The sequence below is a fragment of the Vicugna pacos genome, chromosome 2 (genome assembly GCF_048564905.1).
Source record: "Vicugna pacos chromosome 2, VicPac4, whole genome shotgun sequence".
NCBI lineage: Eukaryota > Metazoa > Chordata > Mammalia > Artiodactyla > Camelidae > Vicugna > Vicugna pacos.
The window spans coordinates 81,310,749-81,327,876 of record NC_132988.1 but is presented as its reverse complement, the minus strand read 5'-3'; the positions used below and the strand labels follow the sequence as shown (position 1 = coordinate 81,327,876).

Sequence of the window (17,128 nt, the reverse complement as noted above, 5' to 3'; positions counted from 1 at the left end):
CATTGATACCAGTTTCTGTTATACCTGGAAGATGGAGAAGAAATGAGGGGTAAAAGGTATTCTTTGTTTCCAGGTTCCAAGTAGCATTTATTTTAGGTTCTCTCTTGACACACACACACACACACACACACACACACACACGTATTCAAGTATGTGCATAGATGTATACACACACTCTCCACGTATCTGTCTACATATACATACTTCACAGATATGTGTATGATGTATTCTGTCTACGGGACATATGATAGTGCAGTGAATGCTTAAGAACAAAGACTCTGGAGCCTGACTGCTTGGACACAAACCCTAGCTTACTAGTTGAATCATTTACTAACAGTTCTGTGCCTCAGTTTCCTCATCTGTAAATGGGGGATAATGATACTACTTGTATAATAGGGTGTCTGTGCAGATTAGAGGATTTAACTGAGCATGGCACATGTTAGCCGTTATTCTTTGTATGTATCTGATTTATTCCATAGCTTATACTACAGCTTTTATTTAGTTTTAAAAAAAGCAACTTCTGTCTACCCATTGTGGGAGTTTAGAATTTTTTGAAGGCACCCTAATGTACTGACATTGACTTCTATTTATCTGTGTTACACAGATTATTCAACTCAACAAACTAGGTGCCGTATGGAAAGTGCACTCATGATTTCTGTTGTCTGGGAACTTTCATCTCAAAGAGACAAGAGCACGTCTCTTACCCTGTCCCCAGCCCGCTCTTCTTCTTCTCTGGGACCTTCTCCCTGTGAAGAATGCCACCAATGGAGAGATGTATCCATTAGGAATTCAATTCAGCTGTTGATAACCAAAAAAAGAACAGTCGCTTAACCAATAGAAAATTGTGTTGCAGAATAAACACACTGAAGGCAAGAGGCTGATGGCGCTGGTTTAGGGGCATGTCTGTGAGTCTTCTGTCCTTTTGTGTTAGAAAACCTACACTTCTGTCTATCCCGTTTGCTCTCACGTGGCTATCACATGCACCACACTCCAACACCAGATGTGCGGCGTCTTTTCCCCCCACACCAAGTGCTTCTGTGACACCAGCTGGATGTCCTGCAACTGAACTCAGTTCTGACACTGTCTACCCAGAGGCAGCATCAGACCCCACAGGGCCAGGGCTCAGTCCCACCAGATCCTCCCTCCCCCACTTCAGATGCTGGTTGTAAGTCCAGACTGTCACTTGTGCTTCCGACCTATCGGCTGTAGATGGGAGGTTTCCAAGACCTCCTCCTTGGATTCCATTAATTTCCTACAGTGGCTCACAGAATGGAGGAAAATGGTTTATTACTGTTCACCAGTTTATTGTCAGGGGACATGATGAAGGGTACAGATGGACACCCAGATGGACAAATGTGCAGGGCAAGGGATGTGGGAAGGGGCTCGGAGTTTCCATGCTCTCTCTGGGTGGGCCACTCCCCCATCACCTCCACATGTTCGCACACCTGGACGCTCCCTGAACTCCACAGGTTAGGGATTTTTATCACATAGGCATAATCAACCATAAACTCCATTTCCAGCCCCTCTCTCCTCTATGGAGAATTAGGGGGGAGGGTTGTAACTTTTAAGCTTCTAATCATCGCTTGGTCTTTCTGGTGACCAGCCCTCATCCAAGAGCCCACCCAGAGTCACCTCATTAGAACAAGAGACACTGCTGTCACCCAGGAAATTCCAAGGGATTTTGGAACTCTGTGTCAGGAACTGGGGTCAAAGACCAAATCTTGGAGCAAAGATGTTCCTAGTGCTTTTATCACTTAGGAAATTACACAGGTTTCAGGAGTTCTGTGGCAGGAACTGGTTGCAGAGACTAAGATAAATATTTTCTGATCTCATACCCTCCCTTCACGGTCACACAATGGCTCCTGCACCTCCAAGCATCGTGTTGATGTTAAGCAAAGAAGAATAGAGTAAGCAGAGAGGAAAGGTGGGACTAGCTGTATATGTTCTCTTATGGAGAAGAGCAAAAGCTTCCAGAACTTGCTCCCCTCTTGGACCAGGAGGCTTAGGGCTGATTTCCAGAACAGCGTCACAAGGCCATTAGCTGGAAAAACATCTATGCTGAAGATCAGAATAAAGAAACAGGCCTGAAATGACTGGAATCAGCGACGAATAGTATCTGCTGAAGAAAGTTTTTGTCTTGGCTTTGCATTTGTGCTTCTCCTTCTCATATCCTCCCTGGTGCCCTCCCCCCACCCCATTCCCCTCTTTGTCCGGAAGGAGGTAGAACTGAGAAAAGTGATAATAACATGGAGAGTCGCTTCAGGAAATAAAATTTACTTTATGAGATGTTACAAATGAGCAACAGAGGAAAGGGCATACAAGGACACGAAGCAGGCCCTCTTTATTAGAGCCGAGGGAGGTCAGAGGAAAGGCGAAATGCTGACGTAAGCCGGGCGGGGTGCAGGGAGGCTGTGATGCTTGCCGTCTCCAGTCAGTTCGTTTCACAGCCACCGCCTTTGCCAGAGGCAGACCCCATCTGTTGCCCCTGAAATGAAGCACCGCAGATGACAGACTTTCTTATCAATCATTTTATTACAGATTATCATACGAGAGATACTGTATTTCATGTCTACAGAGCAAACAACAGAGGGAGAATTTTATGACACTCACAACATATTTTTAAATGATACCTCTTTAAATGTTACCTATTCCAGAAATCCTTAATGAATTTTATTCCTTAATAAAGTATCATAATTTTTTAACTGAAGTATAGTATAGATTTACAACATTGTGTTAGTTTCTGGTGAACAGCATAGCGATTCTGTTATACATGTATATATATTCCTTTTCATCTTCTTTTCCACTATAGGCCATTACAAGGTATTAAATATAATTCCCTGTGCTATACGGTAGGACGTTGTTGTTTAGCCGTAACCTTGACTAGGATTTCATAAAGCATCAAAACTTTGAACAGGATTTCATTCTACGACCATGAAAATCGCAACAGCCCTCCCCAGGAGGCCGGGTTCCCTGGTGTGTTCAGTGCCGGCTGGGTCCTTCAGCCGGTCCATTACCACATGGCTCTCCTTTAGAGCGTCAAGTCCCAGACCACTAGTGTTCGCCCTTTTGTCCTGCTGGAAATTCCTAGTCACCATCGCTCTCACTTGAACTGCCACTGTCAGACGATTCACTACTGTCATGCCTTTTAGGGGGCCGAGCCCTCCTACTGGAATGGGGTCTTCTGTAACCCCAGGACCCTTTCCTTTGGGGCACACCCTTATTCCATGTAGAATTACTTTCTCTGTGGGGTACATAGTGATTTTTCCTGCTGTGTGTTATGGTCCCCTCATTATTGCGGCCATTATGGAAACCTATTTCATTTTTAAAGTCATTGTCAAAACCAGGAGAAGGAATGAGCCGGCCCTGACCTTTGCCCTTACTTGGAAATGTTTGTTTTTCATTTGAAGTCACTTGCTTCCTATTGAAATGGTCTGTGCCTTTTCTGCTACTACCTTTGCCATTTTTGGGAATTTCATTATAATTCGTACTTTCAGCCCCATTGCTACTGCCATCTTTTCTTTTGTCTTTTGAGGGTGTGTGAGGGTAATGAAACTCTATTTTCCCTTGATGAACATTTTGGCTGCCGCCGTCCACTCTGTTTCCTTCTTTTCCAGGGAGTTTCTTAAAATCGGTGCTACCTATGATGTCGTTGCTGCCCTCCACTAGGCTTACATCGCCGGCATTTGCCTCTTTGGCTGTTTCATCCCTGGTTCCAATCGTATTCCTGCCATTTCCTTCCTTCTCCGGGATCTCATTGTAACCTGGTCCTCTTGCATCGGGGGTGATGGTCTCGACTTCACTTGGGCTGGAAAACTCTGTTTGACTCTCTGCATCTTCCCGGTCAGGACCAATAGCTTCTCCTTTACCAGAAATGTCCTTAAAAGGTGGACCATCTCCACTGAAAGGACCGATATCATTGTCCCCCCTTCCTTGAAGATCTGGGTAACCACTGCCTTCAAAGTCACTGGGCACTTTTTTGACTTTGGGGGGCTGTTTTAGGTAGTCCATGTGGTGCTGGACACGGTGGGCACTTCTGCTTTTCACTAGAGTGTTCTGGGCTCGGGAATCACTTTGATGGTTCTTCTTAATTTTTGTGGGCGCCTTAGCATAGTTTACAGCTGTTGGAATCTTGCTTAGAACATTCTTGGGCTTGTTCTTGTTTTCTTCCAAGAGTTCAGTCACAGCCCCCGGCTCCACTGTGTGTTGCATGCTATTTCGGATGAGCGCTGGGCCGTATTCCTCTTGGTCATGAAGTTTGCTGACAGCGCTTTCTCCCGCCTCAGCCCTGTGATTCCCAGTCAGTTCAGGGTAAGTGGGCATCTTTAGGTCACCGTGGGCGTTTTCTTTCTTACTAATACTGTAGTCTTCATTCGTGGTCGGTCTGTTTTCAAAAAGATTTGGGGGTTTAGTGCTTTTGTTAATTTCATTGGCTCCAAGAAGGGACAAGGCTTTCTCGTTTTCCTGGACAGTGTTTTCTCTAGGGGCAGGCTCTTGACGTCTCTTGCCGGAATGGTGAAGAGCAGTATTGTCTTTGTTCTTTCCTTCCTGCTAAAGGGTAATTTTCAACATAAAGTGATTCTTTTATGTTAAATTTTTTAAGTCTAATAATTCTTAGGCAATAATAGTACTTTAAATAAACCCACAAGATACTTAATAAAAAGAGACCATTAACTCAGTAGAGGTTTGTTGGTAGAGATAATTCTGGAATGGCCAAAGCAGGTTTCATGGAAAAAGAAGGAGCAAGGCTGGAAAGGTGGGTAAGATTCCAGTGCATGAAAGGGGAGCGGTGAGAACATCTTAAGAATATGTGGCATATTTAAATGTTTGGAAACAAGAAACGTTTGAAAGATAACATGAATAAAGCTGTGAGGTTGGAATAGAAAAATCCTAAAGAAGAGAATAAGAAATAAATTTGGAAATGCAGATTTTGAAGGAGGACCTGAATTTAAGGAGGATGAGTGTGGTCCTTATGTTGTAACTGGGGAGTCACTGCAGGTGAAATGGAATTCATCTTTCAAACATAATTATTCTCTCTCTCATTCTCTCTCCCTCCTCCATTCTCTCTCTTTGCTTTGCCCTGGTCTTCAAAGGTATAAATCTTTTCATTTCTCCTTCCTTCCTTCCTTCCTTCCTTCCTTCCTTCCTTCCTTCCTTCCTTCCTTCCTTCCTCCCTTCCTTTCTCTCTCTCCCTCTCTCTCTCTGTCTCTTTCTTTTTTTTAAGTAGAAAATATCCAAATAGAAGAATCTAGGTGATACTCAGCTTCTAACATTCAAACAAAGGATTTTGCAACAACTGTTGGTGACCCAAGTTACTGTCTGAAAAAGGACTCACTCATTTCATTTTCTTCCTCTTTTATCATGTAATAAACCAAATTCGACTGTCTAGATCAATAGGGCCTCAAAATGCAGCATCATCAGAACTATGTGGAAGGCTTACTAAAACAAAGATTGTTGGATCCGACGGCCAAAGTGTCTGATGCGTAGGCTGGGAGTGGGGTCCAGAATTTGCATTCGTGACAAGTTCCCAGCTGAGGCTGAGTCTGCTGGTCTGTAGACCACACTCTGAGAACTTCTCTTTGTGATCATAAGTGTAAGTAAGGGAGGTCCAGACAAGAAAAGTCCCGGAGAGAATAATGGGAAGAGAAAGGAAACGTGGAAAAGAAGAGGAAGTGTCTACGTTTGTGTCTCAATTTGTCCATCTTTTGGGGGGAAGGTCTGCGCCTTGCCAGCCTGAGGTGCAGCCCAGGTGCAAGACGCTTGAACAATGTGGTTGAGAAGAAAGAGGGGCTGAGACTGGTTTTTCCCGTGCTGCTCACTGTTCCTCTGCACAGGCTGGATATGGAAGCATCTGAGAGTGGTTGGGAGCTTTCCAGGGAGTGTCACTGTGGAGGGAGTGAGGTGGCTCTAAAAGGAGATGTAGATGAAGTGTATACACTTGGGACAAATGTGAGTCATACTCAAAGAGGCGTCTAATTTGGCATGAGAGCCAAGAGAGGCTGAATCATCACTAGGTCCCAACCAAGACTGTACTGTTTGGTCCCAAGCTGTGGCAGCCAGCAACTTCATCTTAGGGTACCAGCGGGCCAGCAGCGCACAAGTGGTCAAGCAATGTTGCCCCATGCGTGTCTGAGGATTCCATGTCTTCCTGTGCGCTATGGCGTAAGCCATGTTTGTACACGTGGTATGTGATCTGTAGGGGATGGTGTAAGCCGTACCCTACTCCCTCTTAGGTGTGCATGCCAGCTTAGAGGGAGAAGGGAGGAGAGTGAAGATCCAAGCATCTTTATCCCAGGTAGACTGAAGGATTAACTTAAAGAACTACTTCAATGATTAGATAACCTTAAGTTTACACAGGTTGAATTTAAATTAATTTCTGCATGCTCCCTCCCCCTTCCATTGACCCATGGGGAGGAGCTCTTGAGCAACAGAACAATTATAAACAGAATCATACTTTCTCTCCACCTCAGACTTGTTGGGTGAGCTAAAATTTACACCACCACTACAGAAGTCTTTGAACTAAAATCAAAATAAGAGATATTTATCGAGGGATCAGCACATGTGAGAAGCTGGGCTGGGTGCTGCATGGTCTAAGGAATCCCTGATGACTTCTTGAATGGCAGAGGTTAACAGTTCTGCAGGGGTGTGGAGGGTGGGGGTGAGGTGGTGGGGCAGAGACCTCATATTTAATCAGGGTTTGCACAGATTTACACAGTGTCAGGGATTCATAGAACCTGGGATTCCAGAGATAAGAATTTGATTTTATTTTGCAGGGGATGAAGGGCTAGTGAAGGTGCATGAGCAAGAGAGTAACAAAATAAAAATCAGAGGTTTAGGAGAAATTGTGGTAAGAAAGAACAGTTTGGAGGATGCTGCAGGTCCAGGAATGAGCTGTAATCACTTAGATTAGGATTACGCCAAAGAAAAACGTTACAAAGAAAAACCTCTTGCTGGTGTCCAAATAAAAGAAGGGTTAATAACTAGAATGTTGACATGCAAAAATGAAGGCAAGAGAAAAAGATAACTTTAATATTAGCCACATTGATATTGAGAGGATATGGAACCTGAGAACTGGGTGTATCCAGTGAGAGACAGAGCTGGGTGTCCAGCCTCTCCGCCCGCATCCTTCCCAGTCTCTACGACCTGTGGTCAACTGGCCTGTCCTTGAACATATTAAGGGCTAATTGCTTGTTAATTTTCAGGGCAGATCTTTTCATTTATGGATATTCTAATTTTTAAAAAGCTTTTTAAAACCTTCAACTAGTAACTAGTACCCCTTTTTTCCCGAAGCAACAATTCTTAAGGGCATTTCCTCTTTCATAGGCCACCCTTCTAGGAAAGTTCAGTTTTCCTCCCTACTCACCGGGGACCCAATGGAGGTTTCTCTTCCCCAGGCTGACACGTGCAGAGCTCTCTTAGGAGGTCGCTATGCTCAGACCCACCCCAATGGGAGGACCGTCTACTTGGCGGGTTCCTCACTTTTAATATACTTGCTTCACTGTTGGAAGCACCTGGGAACTGCTGAGTCAGCTTACACTTGAATCTCAAGATAAAAATGGTTTACAGAAGTGTCCTCTGTTCTTATGAAGCTGGCTAACACACAGCACACAAAAGTTCCAACGTGTAGTGTTTTTAGGATGTAATTTGAAATAACTTATTTGGGAAGATTTACCATTATTCACTAATCTTTTATATTGGCAGGTGTATTCTGAAAATAGGTAAGACTTTTCTCACGAGGAAAAATAAAATAGAAAAGAACTCCATAATAAGTCATTTCTGAATAAAAAGGATTTAAAAAATATTTGACTTATTTTAAAACGTTAAATCTTGGAAAGTTTTCACGGGCATTTATGTTTTCCTTTGCAGCCAAGTTCATTTGCTCATGGCTAATGTGCACTTTTGAGTTAAACAGGTGCACTATAATAATCCCTTCTTAATTTTTTCCCCTTCCTTTTCTGAAGCAGGACATTTTATTTTATATTTGGTGCTTTTACTGCCTTTAAAACCGCAGCCTGTATGCTAGTAATCTGTGTGCATTTCTTTAAAGACTGAATAGAGTTCTTTTAGAAATAAAAGCATGAAACAGCTTTCAAGTTGTGGCATGTGATGGTCAGTCATTTCTGCATTTGCTTCTGCCGCATGACTTCTGATCTCACTGTTGACTCTATGACGGTTTTAGCATCAGCGTATCACTTGGCTGGTCTCTGTGCCTTGGTTCATATTATTCTTTTCATGGCTTCTCTCACACAATTGTTTACTCAAATCCTACTCATCCTTCAAGGCCCAGCTCAGTTATTCCCATTCTGTAGCTTTCCCTGAACACCAGAGTAGGAACTAGTCTTTTCTACCCCAAGCCCTAAAGCACGATTCTTTGGGTACAACTTACAGGGCACTTTGCACATGCTGTCTCGGATTATAGTAATTTTTGTAAGTGCCTTTTGTTTCTTTTCTAACTCTAAAATCCTGGAGGGAAGGAGTTAAGTTTTCACAATCATTTTATCACACATAATATCTTGTACCATAGGAAGAGCTCAGCAGATATTTAAAGAAGTTTAAAAGGCAATTAGTCTTGGAGATGCTAAGTCACAGGAGATACAGCTGAAGTATTCTGAGCAGAACAAAATAACCTTCTGAAGGGAAACTACTACTTCCCTGGGAAATGAAGCCAGATTTGGAGAAAGTAAATGGTCTTTTTGCTGATGGCATTTTAAACTGTTTCTAGCTCTTTGGCCAGTGAATCTGCAAGAAGGGACCGAGTGAAAAGAACTATTGTTTTCTTCCAGTGACAAAGTCCCAATTCTTTCTCCCCTAAGGATCCTGACACAGATGGAGTCAGCTGAGGAGTGAATTTAAGGGACACTAACATGTCACGTTTTAGGCCAAAAAGACTTCCTTCTAATCCCCCAGCCCCTCATTAGAGTATATGGTAAATTATGTCCAGAACACCTCCTTATAAAAGATCAAACTTTACTCAGAAGCGATAACATGAAAAACTCATGGGTGTCTGGGACCCGCCAGTACCACGCCTGCCATGGGAGGTCCCGAAGCGGGCAGGATTGGGGCCAGGGCATGTGGTGGTCCATCTGTATCAGCAACACTCAGGGACTCTGGGGAGCTGGAACTGTCGGGGAAGAACAAAGACACCAGCCACAGACAGAAACCCCAGAGCAGGCGAAAGTAAGCTTTGTCTCCCCTTCAGTTTCTCCCAGTGTTAGTCCAGAGTTTGGCTCATGTTAAGAATCACCAGGATTCAGCTTACCTTCATGTCAGTTTGATTTTTCCTCCCAGGTGATGTGTAAACATACTTAAACATATAATACCCATGTTTCTCATGGTGGCCTTTGTACGTTATCTACAAAACACAACATTACATTAAGGTGGGTTTATATCTTACTAGGACGTTTTCTGGTTCTCTTTTCGAAACGACAAGGTATTTTTCACTTGGGTTAAGTCTGCTTCTGCATCTGACAAGTGGTAGTGCTTCCAGTAACCACAGGAGGGCGTGTGTCAGCCAGCTCCTGAAGAGAGCGGCCAGTTCCTTTCTTTTCTGCCCATCTCTAAATCAGTTTTCGTTGAGGATGGTTGTCAATCGCTCTCTCCCCCAGGGTGTATCAATTCTTTAAACCAAATTTCAACAGAAATAGAGCACGTGGAAGTATTTTCAAGTGGGAGGAGACGGGGGATTAGGAGAAAGGCAGAGTTTACAGTATTCATGCTGAATGTCGAACAGGCAAAACTCACAGCATGAACATTCAGGCTCTTAAGCTTGCAGTTTTCTCCTTTGTAATTTTCAGCTGAGATAGAGAACAGAAGATTGTTAGTTTTTGGAGCAGAATTTTCTGAGACTGCCAGGAGAAACCGTGGTAGGCAGAAGTAAGCTGCAATTTGGTGACATGAAGAGCCGAGGGTCCCTGTTGAACTCTCTGGTTGCCTACAGAAAGCTAACTCCATGTACACAGAATTCCCCACTGAGACGCGCTGACCCACTTCCCTTTGCTTTCTCCCTCATTTACCGCTTTTTTCTCACGTACACATGTGGGAGAATATTGTTGGCCGGTAACAATCTCCCAGAAGTTTCACTCATCCCTCTAAAGGAAGAAATCATAGCGAAGAGAAACAGGTTTCCATTTGGAAGTGTTTTCTCTTTTCTATCACCTTGGGTGAATTCAGGTGCCAAATTGTGTGGTGTGATTTTTCCATTTCCACCCCAGGGACACAAGAATATTTTGACAGTTAAAATTTTCCTCTTACTGACTTTTCTCTTTACAGAGTGGAAAGGGGTTTATTTGAGAAGAATAATTCTGTTTACCCTCTGTTCTTCCACACAGTCTTGCTTAGTTTTCTCCCCCTGGGGTTGAAATGTCTGAAAGGAAACAAGAAATAAAACTTTACCCGACATTTCTTCTTTCATTCATTTCTTCAAACAATAAATGTTTCATTTATTTATTTTTTTTCTCACTGGGCTGTATTATTCCATGTGGAACATCATTCTGACCAAACGAAGACGGACACACTCCCCATGTTTGTTTCAGTATTGAAGGAGGATACCTGCATCTCCCTACCCCCCTAAACACACCCACAGAGGGAGACAATGCCGTCTCCACTACAGAACCACATTCAGGTGCAGGGGTTGGGAGGGGTGGTGCGCCATGTGAAAACTCTTGGATGTCACTGGTATCTGCTGAAGACAAAGTTTTCCCTGGTACACTGGGTGTTGTTAGTATCAGTGAACCAAAATCAGAGTTTGGTGATGGGGATTGTATGTGCATTGATTGTGGATACCCAGTAACTACTATATGAGTAAAGATATGATACTGCTGGTAGTCCAGCAAGAGTAACAGCATAGCCCTGAACCTAAGGGAAAGAGCACACCTAAGGATGGGACTTTATTGCTGCTAGTCACCTGGGCAGGTGTGTCTTTCAGGGAAAGGGAAAATGGGGTGGCTTGCAGATTGGGACAAACTCTTTCTCTTGATTAGACAAGAGAGTGTCAGAGTATCTTGAGGGTAGATGGCTGGTGATGAGTGTCAGCCATGGAGGTGGAGAAAGACCAGAAACTAAAAATGAATAGGCACAGCTTTGTCCCAGGCTTCGGGAATAAAACTGAGATATCACAGAAGAGCATGCGCAGAAGAGGACCTGCAGACCCTGGAGCAAGACTGCCACGGCAGGAGTAGACATGATAGCCCTTTCTTCTCAGTATTTTTATTTCCTTATTTATTTTTGAAACTCCTAGGTTATCTCAGATTTGACAAGAGGAACCAATGGGTGGCACTGGCTGAGTCTGAATGCCTGTGCTCAAGCAGATCAGCCTGGTGGAACTGGTAAGATGAGAAAGAGACTTCCTCAAGGGAAAGATGAAATAAAAGGGCTCTGTCAACCTGGAGGGAAGGTATTCAGCTTGAGGAAACCTTTAAGTTCTGCATTTCCTTGCAATAAGGTGTTGGGAATTAACCTGCTTGCTTTCAGATACTGGGCTCCCTGGGCTGGATGACCCCTACAAAGCACGTTCCCCAAGCTCCCTGGCCATCTGGCTTCAGTCTGGGTTTGGCGTGGGAGGCGTGGCCTGAGACTGGAGGGTGGAAGGAGAGAGAAGCCCAGGTTCGTCCTTCCCTGCTCTCTCAATTGGGGGCTGCATCTCTAGAACCAGATGCATCTCCTCTGTGGTCCCACCTCCTGCGGGGCCCCTCCCCCAACCCAGGGCACTGGGAACATCACCTCCCTCTTTGTTCCCATCACCCAAGGGATGGGAGCAGTTTAAATATCTGGGTTGCTTCACCACCCCTGATTTGTTCTTTCTGTTTGTCCTGTACTTTACAACTATTCTGCAAGTAAAATCCCTCTGCTAAACTCCCTATCATGAATTTTGGGTTTTTTGTTTGTTTTTTGTTTTTTTTTTTTAACCAGAGGTACTGGGGATTGAACCCAGGACCTCGTGCATACTAAGAATGCACTCTACCACTGAGCTATACCCTCCCCCCTTGTTTTCCTGACTGATAAAAAAAATCGTCTTAGAAATAAACTCAAAACTTTAATAAAAGCACCCTTTTGGCTGGGCTTCCAGGCAGATTTGCCTAACATTCCATTCGATTCTAGAAAAAAAAATAGCTTGTCAAGAACACCTTATATTTATAAAGCACATTACAGTTTGTAAACTGCTTTCGTATACATAGTTTCATCTGATTCCCGCAATAACCCCTGTGAGATGGGCAGTGGAAGAAGCAAAACTACCTACACTTAAGTATCTTTCTGAATTAATTCTTATTTTGTGGTTGGCTTTATTCCTTTGATAACTATGTAAGTTTAAAAAGCTAAAGTTCTCAATGTTCTTAGAAACAATGAACAGCACATAGATGTAAACTTAAAAAATATGTGCAGTATATTGTGCATATATATTTACAAGCAATATATTGTATATGTGCAGTCAAATTGTAACAATTCTACCTAATAAAACTGAAAAAAGAAAAGAAAAAAATTTTTTTTTGTATTCAGAAAAAAATTACCTATACTTATACGGCTGGCAGTAGCTTTAATAGAAGTAAAGGAGATATTTTAACCTAAATCCTCTGCCTCAAAGTCCCAGATTAAAAGAATACATTTTTAAATGCCCTGCTATATGAAAAAAAAGTTAATAATGAGAGGAAATGCTCCTGAAGTTTACATTAAGTACCTTCAAGGCATATTTTTTGTTGCAAATTATTTACTGTGTTTAATAAACATGCCAGTGCAAATGTGCTAAACACGTAAGTATAGCAAAGGTGTAATCACTAGGTTCAATGCCAAGCACTATTTAAATCCACTGATTAAATCTATTTGATGATAGTAAACCTGTTTTTGTTTTGTTTTGTTTAAGAATGAAACACTGGTTCCAGAAATTTTAATCGGTGGTAAAGTTTTATAAATATACAAATATTTAAACATAGTTTTGTGTGATACATTTCAAGTCTTCTCTTACAGTTTTTCATTTATTTCTTTGCTTTTGCTTTATAACAGGTCTCTTTGACAAAAGATGTTTTGAAAGATTGTATTTTATAGAATGTGAGACATGAAATGAACTATAAACCATTAAGCTTTCCATTACTTCCACTATAAAAAAATCCAGAATTTTACCTAACATCAAGAAACCAAGAAAATGACTGCTTTTTTCCGATTTTACAACATTTTTTCCCTAAGGGCACATTTTATAATTCTCTCCTTTGCTGTCTCTCTGCTTGTGTTAGTTCTTACATGATCTTGCGCATATAAATTTAGATCATTGCGTCATTCCTCAAAAATATCAAAACAGTTAAAATAGTTCTGGAAATGGGGCTACAGGAAAGAGAAAACGTAAAATTGAGATGGGTAGATATTAAGCAAAAAAAAAAAAAAGAAATGCCAGTTTGAGGTATTCAGTATCTTCTTACAGAACACACACACAGAGGAGGTACAGAGTACTTTACTGTAGTTCACGATAATAAATCATGAACTTACAACAAAGTAACTTACAACAAAGTCTTTATAGTCTAATTGCATGTTGATGAATATTAATTGAATTGCATGGCCCAACAATCATCTTTTATTTTCTTCCACTTAAAATTTTGTTTTTGAAGGAAACCAAGATGTCACCTTCAAATAGACCTATTTGACATAAAAATTATTTTGAGCTGAAGGCAGTTGAGAGGTAGGTAAAATTTGTAATAAAACTTTTATACTCTTCTCCTATTAATGTCTTTGTTAGTTAATTTTCAAACCCAGCTAGGGACCCAAAGAGGGTTGAGGAAAACTTCTTCCTCTCCTACAGTTTGAATTTGGGTTATAATTCCAAAACATATGTAAGTGACTCAGTATATCGATCATTTCTGATACCACCAATCTACTATTAAATAATACAGATAATTGCTCAAATAGAATCTATATCTGGAAGAAAACATATTTAGCCATTCATAATTCCAAATTTGTCTCTGTGTCCTTGCCGAATCTTTTTCATCTGAAATCTGCACACCGCCCCCCGCCCCCAACCACTTGGTGGTTCTCCTGCCCATGAACGTGGCCCTGAAATGGAGACTGTATTGTTTCCCTCGGGAGAAGAAGGCTGGCACCCTCTCTTGACCAGTGGTCACTGGATTGATGTTGACATAGCACGTTTACTGGAAATGGTTGGAGAATGCCACTCCAGCTGTTCTTTGGGACATGTGGCTCAAAATAGACTCATCTTCAGATGGTGGGATTGAGCTAGGTCAGCAGGACCACTCCATCCTCATCCTGCCTAAGCACATGCCTCTGTGGCCCTGAGTGAGCCAGGTCAGTTGTGTGCTTTGGGATCTGTGCAGCGGTAGATGTCTGTTTTAAGCCGTGCTGAGAGGGGACACACTTTCTTAACCAGCTGTCCTCACTGGTTGGCCTGGTTCATGCTTGTCAGCAGGCTCCCCAGCTGGTTACCCACTCGCTTAAGACCTGTCTGTAAGTTATTCTGACAACAGCATCACCACGTGTGCCCACGGTTCTCCAGCTGAAAAAGTTACTCTGAGAAGTTAGGATGTTTTCCAGACATTATCTAATTAGCACTGTGTCTCCTTTGCAGAAAATATCTGTAACATTCTGCACTTTCACAAGATAAGTTAGTCACATCCTGAGTACTCATCTGGGTGAGTCAGAGGGAAGAAGAGACACAAACGGAAATTGGAGCTTGATGTGAGCTAAGCTTAGGGGGGCAGCGTCTCATCCTTAGCTTCGTGGGTGAAGAGACGATCACCAGCGGGATCGCACAGTGCTGGGAGTGTTGCAAGAATTACAGAGAAGTTCGTGTCCCTTTATGTTCTCATGTGGCTATAAAATCTAGTTGCTTAGCTATAGAAAATTCATGTCCAGTTCTTTCAGTTTTTAGTGAGATATTGAAAGTTTCTTTTGACGTGTTGTAATTTGGGTATCTTAGCATTTACTCATTAGCATTAACTGACTGAAACACTGTTGTTTTCTCAGAAATAGTCTTTCTGCTGTTTCTTTCAAGGTCAATGTGCGGACATCTCGTACTCCTTGTCACATGTTTGTTGAGGGCCCCCTTGGTGACAGACATTTCATGTCAAGTGTTGGGTGCTCCCCCTTAGTTTTGTACTTTATTGAAACTGAACTAGGTAAGTGCTATGAATTTAAAAAGACATTGCTTAAAAGAAAAATAGATAAAGATAGCCAAAGATTAAAAAAAAAAAAAGATAGCCCAAGATTATATGATGCATAACTGAATTCGTAAATGCTTACTGGTGCTGCCCGGGTCAGACTGAAAAGGAGCAGTCCCAAACAGACAATTCGCATCTTTGAGAATCTCTGTAAAAAGACAGTGACATTTCACCCTAAAGCATTGCCAAGTATGAGCTGCAGCTGTAAGAATAAATAAAACACAAAATTCTATACACGCATCCTTCCCCTTAGCAGTCTGTCTCCTTTTGTTTAAAAAAAAAAACTATGTATAATTTATATCCAAGTGTATGTCTAATAATTCCAATGAAAATGAAATTGTCCAGTATTATTAAAACAATGATATCAGTTGATAGAAATGGATTTTATAGACATATTGTTTGGCTCTGTTATAAGCCCCAACTTTTCCCTTGTGTCTTCAGAGAGAGATTGTTTAATTGAATTGTTTATATAATTCAGAATAATATTAAGTTAGTATAGAAACTAGTAACATACTTTAAATGAACCAGCCAGAGTAGCAGGCTCTACTTCGAGGAATGGTATCTTGTCCGGTACCGTCCTGGGGCCCCAACATATATGCCCCTTTTCATTAACAGTGTACAAGAGGTAGGAACTACCTGTGGCCTGCGGACCAAATCAATTCATGGAATACTTTTATTAACAGCTAACATTTACTGAAAATTACAGTGAGCCAGGCACTGTTCTAAAAATTGGACATGTACTCAGTTCACTGAGCCTTACGATAACCCTATGAAGTTAGGGGGCATTACTATTGCTGTTTTATAGATTAGGACACAGACACAGAAAATCAAATAACCTGTCCCAGAATTCCCAGGTATTAAGGGGCAGAACCGAGATTAGTATCCAGACAATGCAGCTCTAGAGACAGACTCCATGCCACCTTGAGTCAGTTTCTCTTCTTTCACCTTGTTACAGAAAAATCTGCACGTCGCTGATTTAAAGGCAAATCATATTATTGTATTGGGCTCGACAAAATGATATTTAAAACATTAACATTTAGTTGTGGATAAAGATACATGTTTATAAAGGTACATGTTTGTTAAATACACTAAGAGCTAGTGAGGTCATTTAAGTCAAGTAGCCATTAGATTAAAAAAAAAAAAGCCAACATAATCTTGGATCACTAATCTCTTGGTTTTGATATGAAGTACTTTATTAACTACCACTCAGATCTTGATAATGTTGTTGGTCAAATCAAAGAGAAAGCTGCTAGCAAGCCACCAATTTTAGTTGAGCATTTATAGAGCTTGGTAACACATTCTCTTCTAATAAAACAAAACACGAAGTATTACACAGTTATGCTCAGTAGATAATACTTTGAATTTGAATTTATTTTCAAAAGCAATCGCCCTACCCGGATGGCATGCATCTCAAAAATGTAAACTATGTTATAAAGCTATTTGCTATCAAGAACATCAAGAGAGCCAAATTACCTGGGATCTTTGACCTTCGGAATACGTGGCTGCTTCTGCAGGATTGGCACTCTCTGGGCATTTTGCTGAAATTTAAAGTTTCTTAGAGCTCCCAATGGCCAATCAGCATTGGCTCACTTAGCACTAGCAAACAATTTGTTACCAGTGCCCACAGATAACCATAGGGGGCAAAGTAATTTTAATCTAAAAATGTTTTTGTGGTGGCAAGCTGCTATCAAATGTTCCAGAAAGTGGGATAAACAGAAAATATAAATACCTCAGCTTGGTGGATCATGTTGTCAAATAATTAAAATTGATTTCAGAACTATTAATTAAGACTGGCTGAGTAACTCTCAAGTTTATAAATAGAAAACACTTCAGCTAGTCTTTCGTGTAGAAAGTTTATCATTTCAATTCTGCCAGGATGAAATTCAGCCACATTTAACAAAAATGTGTTGAGTGCCTATTATGTGACAGGCATTAGGGAAACAGCAGTGAACAAACCTGACAGGAAAAAAAAAATCCAT

General features: G+C 41.6%; 1 protein-coding gene across 2 annotated transcripts; it reads right to left on the bottom strand.

Annotated features, from left to right (window-relative positions):
* Positions 1 to 3,084: 3,084 nt before the first annotated feature.
* On the bottom strand, positions 3,085 to 15,285 carry MEPE (matrix extracellular phosphoglycoprotein). 2 transcript variants are annotated; one of them, XM_006198171.3, is made up of 4 exons: positions 15,232 to 15,285; positions 10,307 to 10,360; positions 9,257 to 9,349; positions 3,085 to 4,548 (listed from the first exon to the last, which is right to left on the bottom strand). In XM_006198171.3, the coding sequence occupies exons 1-4, from the start codon at positions 15,283 to 15,285 to the stop codon at positions 3,085 to 3,087; spliced, it is 1,665 nt and encodes a 554-aa protein (XP_006198233.2). The 2 variants fall into 2 exon arrangements, with proteins under 2 accessions (XP_006198233.2, XP_072829641.1); XM_072973540.1 differs by having other exon boundaries at positions 3,085 to 4,545.
* Between the last annotated feature and the right edge of the window lie 1,843 nt (positions 15,286 to 17,128).

Coding starts and splice junctions, on each gene's coding strand:
- MEPE (XM_006198171.3), bottom strand. CDS start 15,285: ATGCGAATTGTCTGTTTGGGACTGCTCCTTTTCAGTCTGACCCGGGCA. Junction 10,361..15,231: donor GTCTGACCCGGGCAGCACCA/GTAAGCATTTAC, acceptor GTTTCCTTTCAG/ACATTTCAACCCCAGGGGGA. Junction 4,549..9,256: donor AAAATCAAACTGACATGAAG/GTAAGCTGAATC, acceptor ATTACCCTTTAG/CAGGAAGGAAAGAACAAAGA.